Source organism: Nelumbo nucifera, chromosome 3 (genome assembly GCF_055504915.1).
Source record: "Nelumbo nucifera cultivar China Antique chromosome 3, China Antique-T2T, whole genome shotgun sequence".
Classification (NCBI taxonomy): domain Eukaryota; kingdom Viridiplantae; phylum Streptophyta; class Magnoliopsida; order Proteales; family Nelumbonaceae; genus Nelumbo; species Nelumbo nucifera.
The window spans coordinates 73,189,043-73,208,072 of NC_142651.1; the positions used below are offsets into that span (position 1 = coordinate 73,189,043).

Sequence of the window (19,030 nt, forward strand, 5' to 3'; positions counted from 1 at the left end):
ATTCGACTCTCATAAGGCTGAGTAAAATGATTTAACAGAAAATTTACCGTTGGAACATTCCTTCCACCATAGCTCATCTCTCAAATGGTCTGACACCTCAACTCTGTCCAACTTTTCCAGAAAATCAAAACATTCTTCAACCTTTTCTTCAAGCAGTTGGTCTCCTAAACTTTGGATACCAGACCAGCTGATCCACACGTCTTTCATGGAACTGGTTGATTGTGATATCATGACCAGATAGTCTGTAAAGACTTGGACACAACTCATTCAGCTTACCCACCCCACTCCACTCATGTTCCCAAAACCTTATGACTACTCCTAAACATTGGACACCATACCAGCTGATCCCCACAGCTTTCATAGCACTGGCTGATGGTGATATCATGATCAGATAGTCTGTAAAGCCATGGACACCACTAATTCAGTAATACCCTTCCACACAAACCCCATAAGATGATCTAGCATCCCTCAATTCCCAACCAGACCTCACCACCCCATACTACCCCACCACCACTCTCCTCCACAACGAATGCCTATCCTTCTCCAACCCAAACCTTCACAACCACTTCCCAAGTAGCATTTTATTAAAAGATCCCACTCTTCTAACCCCCCCAAACCCCTCCCTCCTTCAGTCTGCACACCTTATCCCATTTGACCAAGTGAAACTTCTTGGAGCCCCCCTCCACCCACACCCTCCCTAAGAAAACCCCTTTGTAAATGTTAAAGATCAAATTAAAGGACAAAAGGAGTTGAGACTACCTTTCCTCGCTATTTAGCCTCTACCTGAACAAGCAATAGCATTATACTAAAAGCAAAATATCAAAGTATAATTGACTAATTCTCTTAAATTAAGCACAAAATTTCTGAATATAATGAGGATCTTGCTTCTTTGTTTGGTTCAGCCAACTATAACTGGCCTATTCTCTAATGTTCTATTTAGCACCTCTACTCTTCTCTCTTGTAAGATTCGGTTTATTGCACTATTAGAGTTTTTTTCTTTTTTTCTTCTTTTTTTGATGAATTGCCAAGAATAGAGTTGAGCAGATGCATCTTGGCAGAAAATGGAGGAGAGTTTGAATGACAACTCAAAATTCTCAATTATATAAAATGGGGGAATTATTGGGCTTATTCAGCAGCTCTAGGGGACTCAAACAAGGGGATCCCTTGTCCCTGTTACTTTTCATTTGCATGATAGAAGCACTACCTCTTATTACAAAAGGAACAGTGAAGGTTGGGGCATTGCACAGTTTCAAAGTAAGGGATCAAGGAAAAATGGTTACGCTATTACAATATACTGATGATACCCTACTCTTCTTCCTGGCAGACCCAAATCAGTTGCATCAATTCAAAGAGGTATTGGTATGGTTTGAAGCTGTATCTCGGCTGAAAGTAAACCTGAGAAAAAGTGGAGAATATTGAAGACTTGGCTGGCATTCTTGGATGCAAATGTTAGCAAAGAGCATATGGGAACTAGTGATAGAATGGGCAAAAAGACAGCAAATGGGACCATACCCCATACAATCTTCCCTTGCTTGCTAAGACCCCTGGTTTCCAGCTCCTAAGAAACAATTCAATTGTCTTTGATGATGCATGAGAAGAGTGAAATGGAGAAGAGAAATAGTTACGAAGAATAGCTCTCCTCAACAGTGAAATGGAGGAGAGAAGTGGATATTGAAGCTAAGAAGTTCTGTTTTGAATAAGACAGAAACAATGGAAGGTGGATGTTAAAAATCAGAGAGGAAAAGAGAGCTACCATATTAGTAGTTCAAGAGGTGATTGGATGGTTTAAGGGTTTTATGGATGGAACAGCATTCTCCATTAAAAAACAAGGATGCAAAAGTACAATGAGAGTGGTTGATAAAAAATTTGAAGCGGAAATGAAGAGGAATGTGAAGGGTGGGTTTGTGGAAATTGTAGAAACAATTGATGATAACAGAAGACAGTTGTTGTGTGTACCGGAAGGAAGAAAGAGAACAGGGTGGTGCTTGTCTGCAGACTTATTACAGGAATTCTATTCATTCTGGAAGAAATACAAACTCCAAAAATCTGCAATGGTACAGTGGGCAAAGTTACAGAGAACAGTTGAAGGAGTAAAAATTAAAAAAAAAAAGTATTCCCACAAGCTATCATCTGTAGCACTACCAGAAGCCAGAGGATGTTCTTGGAACTGGAGAAAGGAGCCTGCAAGAAGAATGTGATCCTATCATCAGATAAAAGAGTTACTGATTGGGGAAGGATCTTGGAGGCGATTCTGCAGAGATTTAGATTAATGGGCCCTGCGAGTATCAAGCCCTTTGATGACTCAAAGACTGTGTTATTTGGAGTTGACGAAGACATTGAGATTTCCACTGCTGAAATGGTGGACCCTCCAAATGGCTTGGCAAAGGTGGAGGTCTGGCAAATGTCCTGTAATTAGATCCCCATCTCAGTAGAAAATCTTGCGATCAAGCTCATAGGTCTCCTCTTAAAACTCTGGAACGCAAAAACCATTGAAAGGTTGATACAGGTTCTGGGTGGAGTGTTGGTTGCTTATAATTTTCAAGATCTGCACGCCACAACACTCAGAACTGCAGGATAGAAGCCTGAAGATGTTCCTAGATGAATCAGTCTGCTCGCAGATGGTCTCTGGTTGAAGGTATGAGTTCTGTTGGAAGTCAAAACGTCTCTATGGACAAAATTCTCTAAGGTAGAAGACGGTGACTCTCTAGAGGGATGATTCAAAGGCTATTGGCCAAAGCTCGAAGGAATCTGTAGCGTCTACACGCAGACCTGATGAGAAAGAAATGCCTAATAAAGTCTGCAGTTCAAATTTAAGTGAATTAGGTGCAAAATCTTATGCTGAGGCTATTATGGGTGGTGCTACATCACCTAAAGTTTTGGGACCACATAGCTCTAAATCTACTGAAAGGTGGCATGACCCGGTTCGAGTTCAAAAAAGGGACTCAATGTCGGGCCCGATCAGGCTAGTAAAAGAAGGCCATGTGATTACTTTAGTAATTAAGAAGACATTTTAGTAGGATGAATGAATGAACAACATTACCAAATTGGCGTTTCTCGAAAGCGTCAAAGTTTCAAAAGGTGCACGCCTAGGCTAAGGCACAACAGGCCTGCACCTTTTGAAAGGGCTACGCCTAGAACCTACATGAGGCACCTACCCTAAACTGTGCCTCGCTTGTGCGCCTAGGCACGCCTTTTAAATCACTGGTTGAACTGGTTTAAGGGAAGGAAGAAAGATCAGAGGAGGAAAGACAGAGGTTAAAAGAAGTGGGACGCTGATCAGAAGTGCTTCAAATGAAAGCAAAAAGAGTAGGGGAGAAATGTGGATTTGGTTGACCACCAAATATGACAAGAGTGGTAAGAAGAGTTTTATTGGTGAAACAGGCATGAATCATGTGAGTAGCCCAACTACTTTAGTGAACAAAGAATCCAATAGCTATCCTCTGGGTGGCAGAGTGCTGAGGTACTTTGCGATTTCGTTGTGTCCAAGATTTCAGATGGGAACAGACAGGACTCTAGAAAGCCTGTTGCATTGAATTCGGCGGTGGATTTCCCTGTGGGTTTACAAAGGTTGGGAGGGGGGACAAGGAAGTTAGGGAAGGACGTGTTTCTGCTGGTGAGGAACATGAGAGAATGTGAGAATAAGAGGTAAGGGGAAACAAGTGATGGCGAAGGCATGATGAGTTTGGAGGAGAGCTGCACAGGACGATTTTCAATTCGAGGTGACGATAGGAAGATTGAGTGTTGATCTGGGCCGATGGAGAAAGCTTGATGAAAAGGAAGAGAACCTGATAAACGAGGCGATCAACATAAAATCACGTAGCTTGAAAAAGCATAACGCAATGCATGTGACAAAGATATTCTCCAGGCTAAAACTTGGTCTGCTGGGGGCAGGACCTACGAAAAACTACAAATGGGTTTATAAGAGGATAAGATTAAGAGGCAGTAGGACATCTAGCACTAACAATAGGGGGACAATAGTGCAAAGTCAGCCAGTATTTAAGGAAGGAGAAACAGAAGAACAAACTGAGTGATGCTGACTCTACTTTTGGTAAGAGCAAGACAATGTAAAACAACGATGGAATCAACAACAAGACAAGTTGTGGACCTCTCCAAAATCTGGTGGATAGACAAGTCACGATTGGAAAGAGTCTAGGTTTGTGTTTCTGGGGTGGTGAGGAGTTTGCTAGAAGGGCCTTTGGGGAGGTTGAAAGAGAGAAGGGAAGAGAAGGTGAACAAAAAACTCATCGGGAAGGTGAGAAGCGTTGCGACAAAGATGTTTCAAGCCAGGAGGATGGGTTCGTTGAGGAAGATTGAGGTCTTGGTCGTGGGGCAAGGACGGATTAAGTTTCACTTCAGGGATTGATTTGGATGTTTTTGCTCTCATAGGGATTTTCTGTGTTGTTTATTTGGCTTTGCTTGAGATTGTTTTGAGAGAATCTTAAAGTTGCCAGTTTTGGTTTTTTGGGTTTGTATGGGACTCTTGAGATCTTTGTTGGGTTCTTTGGGTTTGTTTCCTCTTCGGGTAATGTCTTATCACCTTCCTATTGTATTCTTTTTTTCCTTTTTCTAATGAATTTTTATTTTATTCTTCAATAAAAGCTAGCAATTTGCAATGCAAATATCTATCGACAAGGGCTTGACCATTGAGGATGGCAAGAGAGGGACAAAATACATTCAGTGTAGTGGAGCCAAGTATGCATGACTGGATCAAAGGGAAGTGTAGGGATCAAGATAATGAAGTAAATGAATATCGCTTTAATTGAAAAATGGTTCTGCAGATTCAGTCCACAACCTCAACTCCTATGGAGACAGATCATTTTGAGAAGTTTGGTGCTAGAAACTTCAACTGGGATCCAGGTATTTTAGAAGGTCTTTACAGCTGCTCCATCATTTGGAGAGTAATTAGGAAATACCACAATAAATTCTTCCAAGGCATTCAATTAAAAGTGGGCATGGAGGATAGAATTCATTTCTGGAGAGATGTGTGGTGTGAAGGTAGAGCTTTGATGGAGAGGTTTTCCTCCTTGTACATTCTGGCAGAGAATATAGATGCTTGAGTGGCTGGCTCTCACGAAATCCAAGATGGCATCTGTCTTGGTGTCCAACACTAAGAAGGAACTTAAATGACTGGGAAATAGAGGAACTGTATTCTCTGCTCAAGCTACTCGATAGGACTTGTTGAAACCAGATCAGGGGGATTCAAGAAGCTAGAAGTGGGAGCAGTCAGGAAACTTCTCTGTCAAATCATTTTACAAGCAGTTAACCAGCAACTAAAATACAGTTTTCCCTCACAAGGATGTCTGGCTAACCCACATCCGTACCAAGGTTGCATTTCTTATGTGGTCTGTGGTGCTAGACAGATGCCTCACTAGAGACAATTTGCTCAGAAGAGGAATAAACATACAATCAGAAATTTGTTTTGATCTGTTGAAGAGACAAAGAAACTTCTAATCATCTATACTTGCAGTGTACAGTGGTGAGATAGATATACACTCACTTCTGTAACCTCTTCAATCTCTCCTGATTATTTCCAGAAAGGGTGACAGGTCAATTGTGCTCACAGAAAATAAGGGGACTAAGTGGAAAAGGAAGAAAATATGGAGTATTATTACAAAAGCAGTTACTTTGTGTATTTGGAAGGAGAGGAATCAGAAAATATATCAGGAGCAAAGCTGTTCAGTTGATGAGTTACTCAAAGATTATGGGAACTCTTCATTCTTGGTTGGCTGCAATTGATCACTACAGTAATATTTCCCATAAAAATTATTTTGAACCTGCCACTTTATTTTTGTAATTCCTGGCAGAGTTGCTGCAGCATACATATACTATTTGTACAGTTGCTCACTATATATGATTATACTTGTACAGCTGTACTTGTTTACATCCTTTGAATGAATACAATACTTACTTTTTGCTCAAAAAAAAAATAAAAATAAAAAATAGAGCCTCCCCTTGATCTTAATCTTCAAGGACCAACGGCTAGATGTGATGGAGATTATAACCACAAGAATACCAAGGTTCCACCAGTAGACCAAAACTGAACTATGACTATGAAAGAGGATATTGAGGGTCTACAGAAGCAAATTAAACAGCTTTGTGCTAGGTTAGGATAGTAAAGGATCTTTTGTCCACCTGGTGCAGCTATAGGAGGAGAAAAAGACCAGCCCCACATTTATCAGGATCAAAAGGAGATTACAATATGCTGTAGGGAGGAACCAACTTTAGTTGTCAAGGCATCACCTAGGCAACAAGGTGCTCTTGGTAGGGAACCAAGCCTGATCTCAAAAAGGCAGCTATCAAAAGGTAGTCTGCATCTTATAACACAGTATATAAAAGAGGTTTATTATTTTATACAACTACTCTTTCTAACTCTTACATTAAGTAGAACAGGGGTTTGCCACTTGTCCTTTTTCTATGTTAATTCCTATCTTAAATTTCTATTGGCATACAAATAACAGCCTTCTCTAGCTTCTAATTTGACATGATATTGCTCTATTAAATATTCATTATATTACACCATTATGTTTGAATTTTTAAAAATATTGAAATTAATGTTATTAGTAGAGAGCATTGTTATTTTTTCAATTTATACACATACTGTTGACATATAAAACTAAGAACTGACCTATAATTTAGTATTTATCTTGTAAAATTCTATCACCTAGAATTAGACACTTCCTAGGAGACTAGCTGAATAGGCACTCCACTATAACCTAGAATCACCTACGCAACTTAACTTCAGAATCAACAGCCATTGAGTGAGTTGTTAGATGGGAAAAAATGGTTCCTATACTCTGAAAAGCAGCCTAGGATGAATCCTTGTGTTGACTATCGTAGGGATCCACAAGGGAAAGTGGATATTCCAGAGTAAAAGGGAGCCAGAAGAAGCCCTGAAGTGTTTCCAAATGAAGTGCTCCTGTGTTTCCTACTATCTAATTGTTCATTGTTCTCACAGCCACTTTTACAATGGAACGACTTAACAAGAAAAATCAGGTTAAACAAATAAAGCACTGAAGTGGTTGAATGAGTTAAGTTAATATCTCAATAGCTACCCAACAACCAGAAAGTCAAGATAGTGGTATGCTTTACAAGTCCAGATGATGAAGGCTGATGCTAGAAAAGGCAAAACTCAGAAAAGGTCAAAGATGAGAAGGGAGTTTGCTAGGTCTGCCTAACTCAGAACAGTGATTTAAAAGGTGCTTTGTTGTTTTTTTTGAACATAACGGCTGGGCCGGGGGCTCCGCCCCCGGACCCCCGTGTCACACCCCTCGAGACAAGCCCAAACAAGTCCACATTAGGTCTTAAATTTTTAGTTTTCACACAAAAAATAATGATTTTATAGTTTTAAGTACCCCCAATTTGGTAATGTTGTTCATCCACTCATCCTAATAAAATGTCTTCTTAAAAAACAATTAAAACTATAAAATCATTATTTTTTGTGTGAAAACTAAGAATCTAAGACCTAATGTGGATTTGTTTGGGCTTGCCTCAAGGGGGCAATGCACAAAGGCGACTCGTAGAATCAAGAATGCAATATGTTTTACATTACATTAGCTATGTAAAGTACAGCAATTGAGTTGAAAAAGAGATTAGAGGTTTTACATGCTTGAAAAAATGTTTTATATGTTTGATTTTATTTTTAAATTCTCATTTGAATATGCTTTACATCTTATGTTTATGTATTTTAATTTTAGATAATAGGTTTTTTAAAACATTATTTTAAAATTTAACTTTATATTTTTTAGTAATATTATGTTTAATAATTTTTTTATTTTTTTTGCTACCATCCTCCAATTGTAAGCTCCCATCCTCCAATTGCTACCATGATTTGATCCTTCCTCTCCACGTTTTTTTCCCCTGTTCTGGTTCGCCTAATCACATCGAACCGCGATTACTGCTATGGCCTCTTGATTTCTTTCAGGCCATTCACCACATTGTGGAGGTCAACCTCAATTCTACCAACCAGGTCATCCATGGTTGAAGCTCTGGCCATGAGCATGCTCTGATACCAGAATTGTTAGGTAACTACCCAACTCAGACACAGTTCGAGAGCTATAGACCTCATAACCTCTTTCTTGAACAAAACCTGACATACCCTGGTTGCCCTCATGGCTATTCCCATGGATCTAACAGAGTTATGTGATTAATTTCTTCCTGTCAACTGTGAAAAGGTATCGTTCCAATAGGGTACCAGCACCACTTGGGCAGGATGAGATGAATTTAGGGCCAACCCAGGCCTAACCATTAGACATGGACCTCAGCCCCCAGCCCAGCCCAACTCAAGGTCAGCCCAAGTTAGCTTAGCTAACCCAATAAAACAAGGATTAGGGTCAAGCCTGAGCAGATGTTGGGATCTGATGGTTACTCATTAGTGATTACTAGATTCCCACTCAAAGTGCACCTTCGAGTGTGTAAAAACAGACCACATATTATATTTACGAGGCAATCTGTACTTACACAATGACAGAAGCATGGAAGAGGAACAGGAGCAAACTAGGGAGCAGGGACATTGTAATTATGTATCATAAGAGGGTGCAACAACTAACCATCATGAGTGTTGGATTGGAAGAGCTAAAGTACCTAGTAATATCACACTGGTCCGAGTTCAAGCAATATCACAAATCATGTAAGGAAAAATGCTTTCGCAACATTTAGGACACATAGTACATACAGCCATATTAAAGAAAAAACAGTCAAATCAACAAATATTCCAAACTCTAGAACATGCTAGTACGGAGCAAGTCATATGAATTGATCAAAAAAGCTTAAGTATTTTTACAGAACCAGATTTCATTATTCAACAGCTCTAGACATGCTGCCAAATACTTGGAACATAAATAGACTTTGTCCCTGGAGCACCAAAATAAATTCCAAATGACTTGGGATTTTCAAATGGTCTAGTTTTATCTGGAAAATATAACTAAACAAGGAATTTGCTTAACATATTTTCAACTTTTTTTCTTCAGTTAATAGCCATTTTTGGATTGGACACATTCACTAAGACAGAAGAAACTAAACCATATATTTAAAACATATATACCCTAAGAAAGTTACCACTATCATTTTGGAGCCTGTTAACAAGGTAATGAAAAACATTTTCACCAAATGAAAATGACTTAAGGACTTACTTGAACAAAATTCATAAATGGAACAGTTTTCCGCAACATCAGGCATACGACAACCTAGCAAAATGTAGCAGTCATCAGTGTCTTCAATTTCCAAATCAAATATATAAAGAAAAACTGGCATTTTCTATATTTCACAATAATCCTGTGAACTTTTAAGCAATTTAGTGGTTAAAATCATGCATACTAATAAAGCTCAAGTATCAAATACCTTGCTAAAATACCCAGCTAATAGCGTGCTATGAGAGTGGTTAGGTTGCAAGAATGAGAACAACAAATTCATCAACTGCAGAAGTAGTCGAAAAGCAGACAAGCAACAACATTAAGCTCCATGAAAAATCATTATTTTCTTTAGAAACTTGATCCAACCATGAGGTCATGTTAAGTTACCAATTTCACAAGCCATAGTAAAATGACTGGCCAAACTACTAACCTCCTCATCCTCTACCAATGTTTTGAGTATGATATCAACCTCACAAGTGAATATCTCACACGCAATGAAAGGAAACCTATGTACCAAAGAAGTTAACAATCACGAAACATACGAGCTGTATATCATACTTTACTTCTCAGCAGCAAAATTTACAAAGGAGCCCATGGATAATTACTTGAAAGTGCGTCTCTTTTCAGCATCCTCAGGAGCTTGTTCAACAATGTACCGAAGCAGCTGCTCCACCTGAGCCCTTTCTCTCAGGCTACAAAAAGACAGAAAGTTAAAGAAAAGTGAAGAAAATAATATAAAGCAAGAAGATATAATTACTAGAGAGAATAAAAGTAGAAACAGTGTTAGGTTAAAAAAGAAAAACCTTCTGCACATATTCACCAATAGCAAACATGTACAGAAAATCACAATAAGTTGCAATACTTCACTTTCATTCAAATTTCCAGAAAACTAACAACATAAGATGTAAGATAACCATCCAAAACAAAACAAAATGTTTAAGTCTCAAACATTGACTTGCAATCAAGATGGGAACCTCATAGCTTGAGGAAATTACTTTTCTTGTTCCAATCTTTTTATTGTATGGTTCTGTTTCTTGTCTCTTAAAGATAAATAAATGAAACCTGTATTTGATAATAAAAGAAATTTTTATTAAAAAGAGAAAAAAGGAAGTATACTAATAGTACACAAACTATTACCCCCAACAAAAAGAACACAGAAAGTATACAAACGAATCCTTGTTGATGTTTTCTTGGACTTATACACTGTGGACTTCTTTAATTCTTTTTCCTTTCTGTTTAGTATCAAATTCTCAGAAATGAGAAGCAACAAAAGCAAAAGAAACTATGAATCCTCAAAAATAAATGAACTGTAATGAACTTTTTTATAACTAATAACTTTATCGAGGAATGATAAAGAATAGCTTATGTACAAGCTGCAAGAAGCCCCAAAAGAGGCTGGCAATAGCCACTATCTCACTCTTTCAAGATTAAATTTCATTACCCAAAGTTCCATTAAGTTAGGATAAGACTTGGATGATGATGATGATGATTTCATTACCCAAAACTATGAATCTCAAGTTATTGCATATCTTAATTTTTTTATCAATAACAGATTAGCTTTCATTAAAAAATAACAAGATGGGGGGAGATAAACTCTCTTAACTCCCCACCAAAGGAAATACAGAACAAATTACACGAGCCCAAAACAAAGCATCTCTATTTACCCCTTGCTTAGCTAACCCATCCGCAAAAGAATTTGCACTTCTTTTGAGCCAATTCAGCTTGACTTCAATATCCCTAGTCAGCCATTTAAATTTCCTCTTTTCATTGCCGTAATTGCCAAAATCCAATTGCCTCTTCCTTCCTTCAACCAGCCCACAACTTAGAATCTCCCTCTATGACGAGTTTCTTAATGCTCAAGTCTTTGGCCCTTTGTACACCTTCCAAAGCCACCAATCTGCCATCTCCAACAACCACTTCCTTTCAGAATTGTCAGAATTTCTGTCAAGCACTGGAATGTCACTACTCTCTTTCTCCCCATTTTTCTCCTCTACTGATCTGAATGCTTCCTTGGCAAACTTCTCCCCTAAGAAGAACAGCCACAGAATTTAGATGACTTCCACTTCCTTGTTTATCTGAATAGGTTATATAGAGCATTGTCAACACCCAAAATATGCTGTTTGGTGAAACCAAATTCTATATTGTCCGGCACTCCGGCCAAGAACTCAGACACACAGCTATTCTATGGATTTCCTATGGCAACATCTAAGGGGTCCCTCCACTCAAAGGCATCCAAATCAAGTATCTCTTAAAATATGGCCTATAGAGAAGAGAGATACAAAGTTATTGATCTCTCCCCCCATCTCATGCTACTGGTCTCCTTCCTTGGCTAATATACCCAAGCTGTATTCGAAGTTTGAGAGTAGGTAGCATCACTGATCTAAAAGGTGCACCTAGGTACACAGGCGAGGCACATTTTAGGGTATGCACATTGCCTAGATCCCAGGCACAGCACTTTCAAAAGCCATGCGCCTGGTCCACCTTGTGCTTCAGCTCAGGCACATGCCTTTTGAAAATGTGTGCCTGGTCCAAAAACTCCATGTATGCTAATGTTGCTTATTCATTAATCCTAATAAAAGATGCTTAGAGTTATAAAACCTTTTTTATGGGATTAAGAATTTAAGACCCTGATATGGACTTGTTTGGGCTTGCTTCAATGGGTTTGGTACAAAGGCAGCTCATAGAATCAGCAATGCATAATGTTTAACATCACATTAGCTATTTGAAGTAATGCAATTGGGAAAAAATAAAGAGATTCAGTGTTGACATGCTTGAATATGTTTTATATGTTATGCTTGATTTTATTTTTAAATTTTCATTTTAAATATGTATTACATGTTATGTTTATGTATTTTAATTTGAGATAACAGGTTTTTTTAAAACAAATATTTTAAAATTTAAGCTCATATTTTTTTAATTAATATTGTGTTTAATATTTTTAATATCTTGCATTTTTAAGTTTTTTCTCATTTTTAGCATTTTTTGCATTTTTGCTCCTTGCTTCAAAAAGGTGCGACCCTTGGGCACAAAATGCCCCTTGTGCTTTTAAAACACTAGGTAGCATTAACCTTATCTAAGATATCTTTAGCTATGGACACAGAAATGTAATTGTGATGTAAGGCTACATGAAACAAATCAGCTATGACATAAGTAACCAATAGATTTTCTTGCTCCCATTGGGAATATGACAGATCACCTACCTGGCGTCCCACCTCTTTCCCAAAAAGATACCCCAACTTACCCCAGCCTCCAATAGACAGCTTGATCAAATATGCCACACCAGAAAATTACTACCATCCAATTTCACAGTTATTATTTGAACTGTGGAACTGTCATCAATTTCACATAACTGCTATTTATAGACACAACTTTGGAGGCAGCCATCTCCAGAAACAAAATGGGCCATACAATAGAGTAAAGCACAGAGCAAAGTATGCTTCACAAAACACCTATTTGACCTCCAACAATAGTCACAGCACACAGAAGAAAATATAGAGACCAATTGGTGTCAGAAATAAATCCATCATGGCCCAAAAAATGAGCAAATAGGGTTGGCATGAGACCACTTACTGCTCTCTCCTAAAAAATCACAGGTATCAGACTATAGCAGCCAAAGACATCCAAAACTGACACATCATCAACCAAACCAGAAAACCCTTACTGTATTTTCTGTGATTTTTCCCTTGTAAAATGCATAAAAATAATATTGCATCAAATCACCTCAAAGCTTACACCAAAAATCTTCTAAAATCAAGCTCGACCAGCAATGACCTTCATCTTCTTAGGTCACCCAACAATTGATAACTTCTGGTCCTCCAACAATTTAGAAGAAATGAAACAGCTTAATTGATTTGATTTATACGAATAAAAACAACAAAGAGAAAATACATCCGCTAGGAAGAGAAATTAATAAATTAACAAACTTGGGATGTTAGATTTATGGTCAACCAAGTATGTAGAATAATTAAAAAAATACACATCATTTAACTTTTTTATCAGCAACAAAAATACACATCATTTAACCAAAAATCAAAGGAGACATACGAAGGTTCTTCTTGGCCCTTGTTGTGTTGAATTCTCCTCAAACACTAAGAGAAACAAAGGGTCTATTTGATTCGCAGCCAGAATTAGAATTGGAATTGAAATCAGAATGGCCTATTCCTCCCACTTGTTTGGCTCAGATGGGAATTGGAATCAGCAGGAATGGGTTCTCATTCCCAAGGGAGGGGGAGGGAATGCCTATTCCCTCAAATGGGTGAATGTCATTCCAACAGGAATGGGAATGGTATTCCAATCCACCCAACCAAATGGTTGGAATCAGAATGGACCAATCTGATTCCAATTACAGACGTCTATTCCCGCTAACCAAACGGATCCTAAGAACTTGATTTGCTCTAATGGCCTTTCATTTTACTACTTTTTTTTTGATAAATAATCATTGTTTCTTAAGGTTTACACCTCACAGCTTGAAGCTTGAGTTGTATGCCTCTTTCTGACAAGCGCCTACACCTCACATCAAAGTTATGAAGCTTAAGCATTGAGGCAAAATCTGTGCACTTCACCAGTCACTTCAAGGTGTAAGCCCTTCAAGCCTCTAGGCTTAAGCCTTGTAAAACCATGTATGAACCAGATCAACTACATCTAACACAGTAATGTATCAATTTGCCTCAAATGACTAGCCATCAGAAAATATAAATAAAGGGGATATTGAGAACATTACAAATTGATAAGGCGGCCATTGAGAGCTTTGCATTCTTGAATTATTTCATCTTCATCAAGAAGCTCCTCCAATGTAAAGTTTTCTTTATCCAAAATTGTCTCCACCTAAGATACACACAAATAATAAGAGGAAATATGAGTAAAGATACAAGAATGCAAAGGTAGAAAAAACAAATAAATTCCAATTCCTCCTATTCTTTTTTTTTTTTGTAGAGTAAAGAAGAAATTTTATTAAAATAAAAATCTGGAGGAAGTTAACTTTTAGGATTTGGTCATCATCAATTTTATCTTTTTTTTGAGTTACTTTCTAGTTTATATTTGTTGTTCCAATGGATTTGAATAGTCCACAAAAGCTAATGTTGTTAAAAGATTCCTTTTATTGGTAATTAAGAAGAGTTTTATTAAAGAAGTGAGGGTAAAGGCCCCAATACAAAAAGAAAGAAATATGCTCAGCCATTACAACAAGCAATAGACCCATCTAACAATAAAAAATAATAGACACCACCCCTTAAAGAAATTGAAATACCATATATTTTTTTTTATAATTGAATGAGCTTTATTAATAACCAAAGAGAAGAGAGTACAAACTTCCCAAGGAGAGGCACGAGATGCGACCTCTTCACATTAGTTAATTACAGCTTTCCTAAAACAAGTTACAAGGTAGCATAAAAAAGACCTTCCCTGCAAACCTCTTGTTTGTCCAAGGAATCAACCATAGGATTTGCCGACTTGCTTACCAGTTTAACATCAATTCTCATATTACTAGTTAACCACTTCACTTTTTTGAGGTGGTCTCTGTAGCCCCAAATGACACCATCCAGGTTTAAAAGCCACCCTATTACCACCTGAGAATCCCCTTCAATCAGAAGATGTTCCACTCCAAGCTGGTTTGCAATCTGGATCCCTTGTACAGCAGCTAGTATTTCTTCCCTTGTAGAATCTCCCACTCCCACCAGTCCTGAGAATAAGGAACTAATGTTTTTTTTTTATAATTGAAATAATTTATTAATTAGCAATAGACAATAGTACAAAGTCCCCAAGGAGAGGCACGAGATGCAACCTCTCCGGGCTAGTTAAGTACAGATTTCCAAATTAATAACAACTTACATAGAAGCACAAAAAAGATCTTCCCAAGAAACCCCCTGTTTGACTAAAGCATCAGCCAAAGAATTAGCAGACCTACTAACCCATTTTACCTCAACTCTCATATTGTTGGTTAACCACTTTACTTTTTTTATGTGATCTTTGTAGCCCCAAATGGTGGTATCCAAGTTTAGGAGCCACCTTGTTACCACATGAGAGTCCCCTTCAACTAGGAGATGCTCCACCCCAAGCTGGTTGGCGATCTGAATTCCTTGTACTGTAGCAAGGATTTCTACCCTTGTGGAATCCCTCACTCCCACTGGTCCTGAGAATAGGGAAATTATGTTGATGTCCTTATTTCTCAGGATACCCCCTATACCTGAAGGCCCGGGGTTACCTTGGCTGCTTCCATCAAAGTTCAGCTTGATGACACCTTCCAAAAGCGGAATCCATTCTGACAGAATTCTATCCTTCTTTGTTGAAGTGTTAGCTATTACTAGCCAATTCCTCGACAAGTCATCAAAGGAGTAGTCATCAAAGATATCCACAGTTTTCAGCCAATGGATTGCTCTTGTTAGGATACAATCCTTCATTTCATCTAACCCTCTTTCCTTCTCTAAGAAAATTCTTGCATTTTGTTCTTCCCAAAGAGTCCACAAAGTGGCTGCCCTAACACATTTCCACATGACCTTACCTCTTCTAGTATGCCAAACAAAGACAGATGGGTTGAATAACAAGCTTAAATCAAAAGGCATAGACCACCTACCTCCAACAAAGGCTCCACCTCCATATAGATGTAGCAAAGGAACAGGAGATCAGCAAATGGAAACATTCCTCATTCTTGGCCTTACACAAGGAACACCAATTTGGGGAAAGACAAAGCAAGGGTCTCTTTTTCTGTAAGTTTTTCAAAGTATTGATTTTCCCATAGAAGACTTCCCAGCAGAATACAGCAATTTTTGGGGGAATAGGTCGCGCCCAAACTTCTTTGACAAAGAATCCTTGGGAAATGGGGTTAGAACTGAGGGATTTTAGAAAAGAAGAGCAAGTAAAAGTACCTTTTGGATGAGGAGTCCAAACCCTTTGATCAGAAGAAGTGGGGTCCAAGCAAACGGATTCTAGTAAATGAATTAGCTCAATAACACAACTCGACTCACCATCCCTTAACCCTCTACGAAACCCAAAGTCTCAGTTTAAAGATAAGGGATTTAAGGGGCTTGAGAGAAAAGTTGCAATTGGCTCATGTATGTGAAGGGAAATGGAATAGAGTGAAGGGGAAACAATCTTTGAGGGGTTGAATACCCACCCAAATATCCTCCTAGAACAGAATAGCATTACCAGAACAAGCATCATACCTAATGAATCTGAGGAAGCGAGGGAGAATACCATGTATAGCCTTCCAAGGTGTAGTAAGGGTAGCTCGGCGAGATATCCCAGAATCCCAACCATTTCCTGCACAACCATGAATGCTTGCCACCACCTCATTCCATAATCTCTCTCTCTCTCTCGGGGCCATCTCCATAGCCACTTCCCTAGAAGGGCTACATTCTTCAGCACTATGTTCCCTATCCCTAAACCCCCTTCTTCCTTTGGTTTGTTAACTATCTCCCATATGATCAAGTAATCCTTTTTCACCTCTCCTGGTTCCCATTGAAAGTCCCTCATTCTCTTCTCCAATTTCTTAGCCTCCCTTGGAGGAATCCTGAACACTGAAAGGAAGTAGGTTGGAAGGTTGGCAAGTGTAGCCTTAATTAAAGTCAGCCTACCCCCTATTGAAATGTAATTCTTTTTCCAAGCTACCAAGCACTTATCAAATTTCTCCACAATAGGGACCCAGAAACTGCTTTCTTTAGGGTTGGCTCCTAAGGGTAGCCCTTAGTATGTCAAAAGCCAAGAAGAAATATTGCAACCTAAGCATTCTGCAATGGATTCAATCTCCCTATTCTCCAAGTTTACTCCAGCCACACAACTTTTATCAAAATGCACCTTCAAGTTGGAGACCCTCTCAAAAGTACTTATTAAAATCTTAAGGTTCTCCACTTTGCTCAACTCATTCCCTTCACAGAAAATAACAATATCATCAGCAAACTGAAGGTGAGTTACTAGAATGCCTCTGCTCCCTATTCTCCATCCCTTTATTTGGCCCTCCTCATCTGCTTTGGAAATCATCCTACTAAAGACATCAGCAACAAGTGTAAAGAGGAAAGGGGAGAGTGGATCCCCTTGTCTTAAGCCTCTATTGGCTGGAAAAAAGTCCTTAACCACCCCATTCACCAACACTGAAACGACAAGAGTTTAAGCATCCTCTTATCCAATTACACCATTTATCCCCAAATCCACATCTTCTCGACATCTCTAACAGGAAATTCCAATCCACTAAGTTATAGGCTTTCTCCAAGTCCAGTTTGCAAACAAATCCTTTCCTGCCCGATCTCCTTATCTCTTCCACACTCTCATTTGCAATAAGGATCTGATCTGTAATTTGTCTACCCTGTATAAAGGCTCCTTGTGCTTGGCTAACGAGAGAGGGGAGAACTACTTTGATCCTCCTAGAAAGCACTTTTGCCAAAACCTTATAGATGCTTGTCACCAGGCTAATTGGCCGAAAATCTTTGGGGTGTCTGGAATCATTCTTTTTGGGAATTAAGGCTATAAAGGTGGCATTGATTCCAAGACTCACAAAATGTTTATCCTCAAATTCTCTAAATACTCCAATTAAGTCTTCTTTGACTATGTCCCAACAGTCCTGATAAAATGCCACTGTAAATCCGTCAGGACCCGGTGCCTTAGCCCTATCCATAGAAACAACAGCTTGTTTAATTTCCTCTTCCTCAATCACTCTTTCCAACCATCCCTTATTTGTTTGGTTCAAAGTTGGCCAATTCTCCTCCCCTACTATTAACTGATTCTCTAAGGGTCTTTGAAAGATGGATTTGAAGTGATCCACAATCCTACTGGCAAGCTCCTCTTGAGAGGTTATCTCCACACCATCGACCTCAAGCTTTAGTATCAAATTTTTCCTCCTTCTCCCATTAGCCAAAGCATGAAAGAATTTGGTATTCCCATCCCCTTCTTTGATCCACTTATGTCTGGATTTTTGTCTTCAAGAGATCTCCTCCCTCAACAAAGTCTCCTCTAACTCCTTTTTCAGCTTCCTCCTCATTTCTCTGTCTTGCTCATCCATCATCCCTTGGGATTCTTTTGCATCTAACTCCTCAATCTGAACTAATAATCTAGCTTTTACCTCCTCCACTCTTCCAAATTGAACCTTATTCCATTCTTTTATTTTGCCTCTCAACCTTTTTAATTTTTTGTGGAATCTAACCCCATCCCATTTCGCTTCTCTCATCTCTTCACTCCACCATTCCTTAACCTTAGGCAAGAAGTCCGGGTGTGTCAGCCACATATTTTCAAACCTGAATGGTCTAGGTCCATAACCAAGAGGTTCTTGTCCTACTTCTATAGGGTAGTGATCAGAGGTTATCCTAGGTAGGGCCTTAGCCACCAAACCTCTCCAGTGGCTCTCCCAACCCTCATTAAATAGGAATCTGTCAAGCTTTGAGCAGGTTGGGTTTTCTTGGAAGTTGGACCAAGTGTAGGTAGTCTGTAGTAAAGGAAGCTCCCGTAACTCACAGGAATTTTTTAAGTCATTGAACTTCCTCATACTAGTTGTAATGGCCTGCCTAGGATTATTTGACTCATTTGTGAATCTTATTGCATTAAAATCACCCCCCAAACACCAAGGACCTTCCCACAAACCTTGAATTCCGTGAAGCTCCTCCCATAACTCATTCCTTTCTCTGTGATTATTTGGACCATACACATTTGTTAGCACCCAAGTAAATCCATCTTCCACCATTCTGAATTTTAGGGATACAGTGAAGTTTCCTATTAGCTCCTCTACTGGTTCTCCGAAGTCCTCCCTCCACAAAGTTACTATTCCCCCCGAGGCTCCCCACAACAAAGCTGAGCACCATCTTACCCCTCTTATTTTCCAGATCTCCCTGACCCACCTTCTATCCAGTTCAGCTAATTTTGTCTCCTGCAACATCACAACATCAGGTTTTTCTCTCCTAAGTAGCTCCTTAATCGATCTCCTT

The 19,030-nt window shown here is 38.8% G+C and overlaps 1 protein-coding gene across 1 annotated transcript in view; it reads right to left on the bottom strand.

Annotated features, from left to right (window-relative positions):
* Positions 1–19,030, bottom strand: part of LOC104585871 (SIT4 phosphatase-associated family protein) — a 54,824-nt gene that overhangs the window by 24,483 nt on the left and 11,311 nt on the right. The window contains exons 2-6 of the mRNA XM_010242888.3: positions 13,849–13,952; positions 9,734–9,820; positions 9,559–9,634; positions 9,337–9,411; positions 9,129–9,182 (exon numbers count right to left, since the gene is read on the bottom strand). Coding sequence (XP_010241190.1) covers positions 9,129–9,182; positions 9,337–9,411; positions 9,559–9,634; positions 9,734–9,820; positions 13,849–13,952 — 396 coding nt within the window. The remainder of the gene's footprint in view (positions 1–9,128; positions 9,183–9,336; positions 9,412–9,558; positions 9,635–9,733; positions 9,821–13,848; positions 13,953–19,030) is intronic.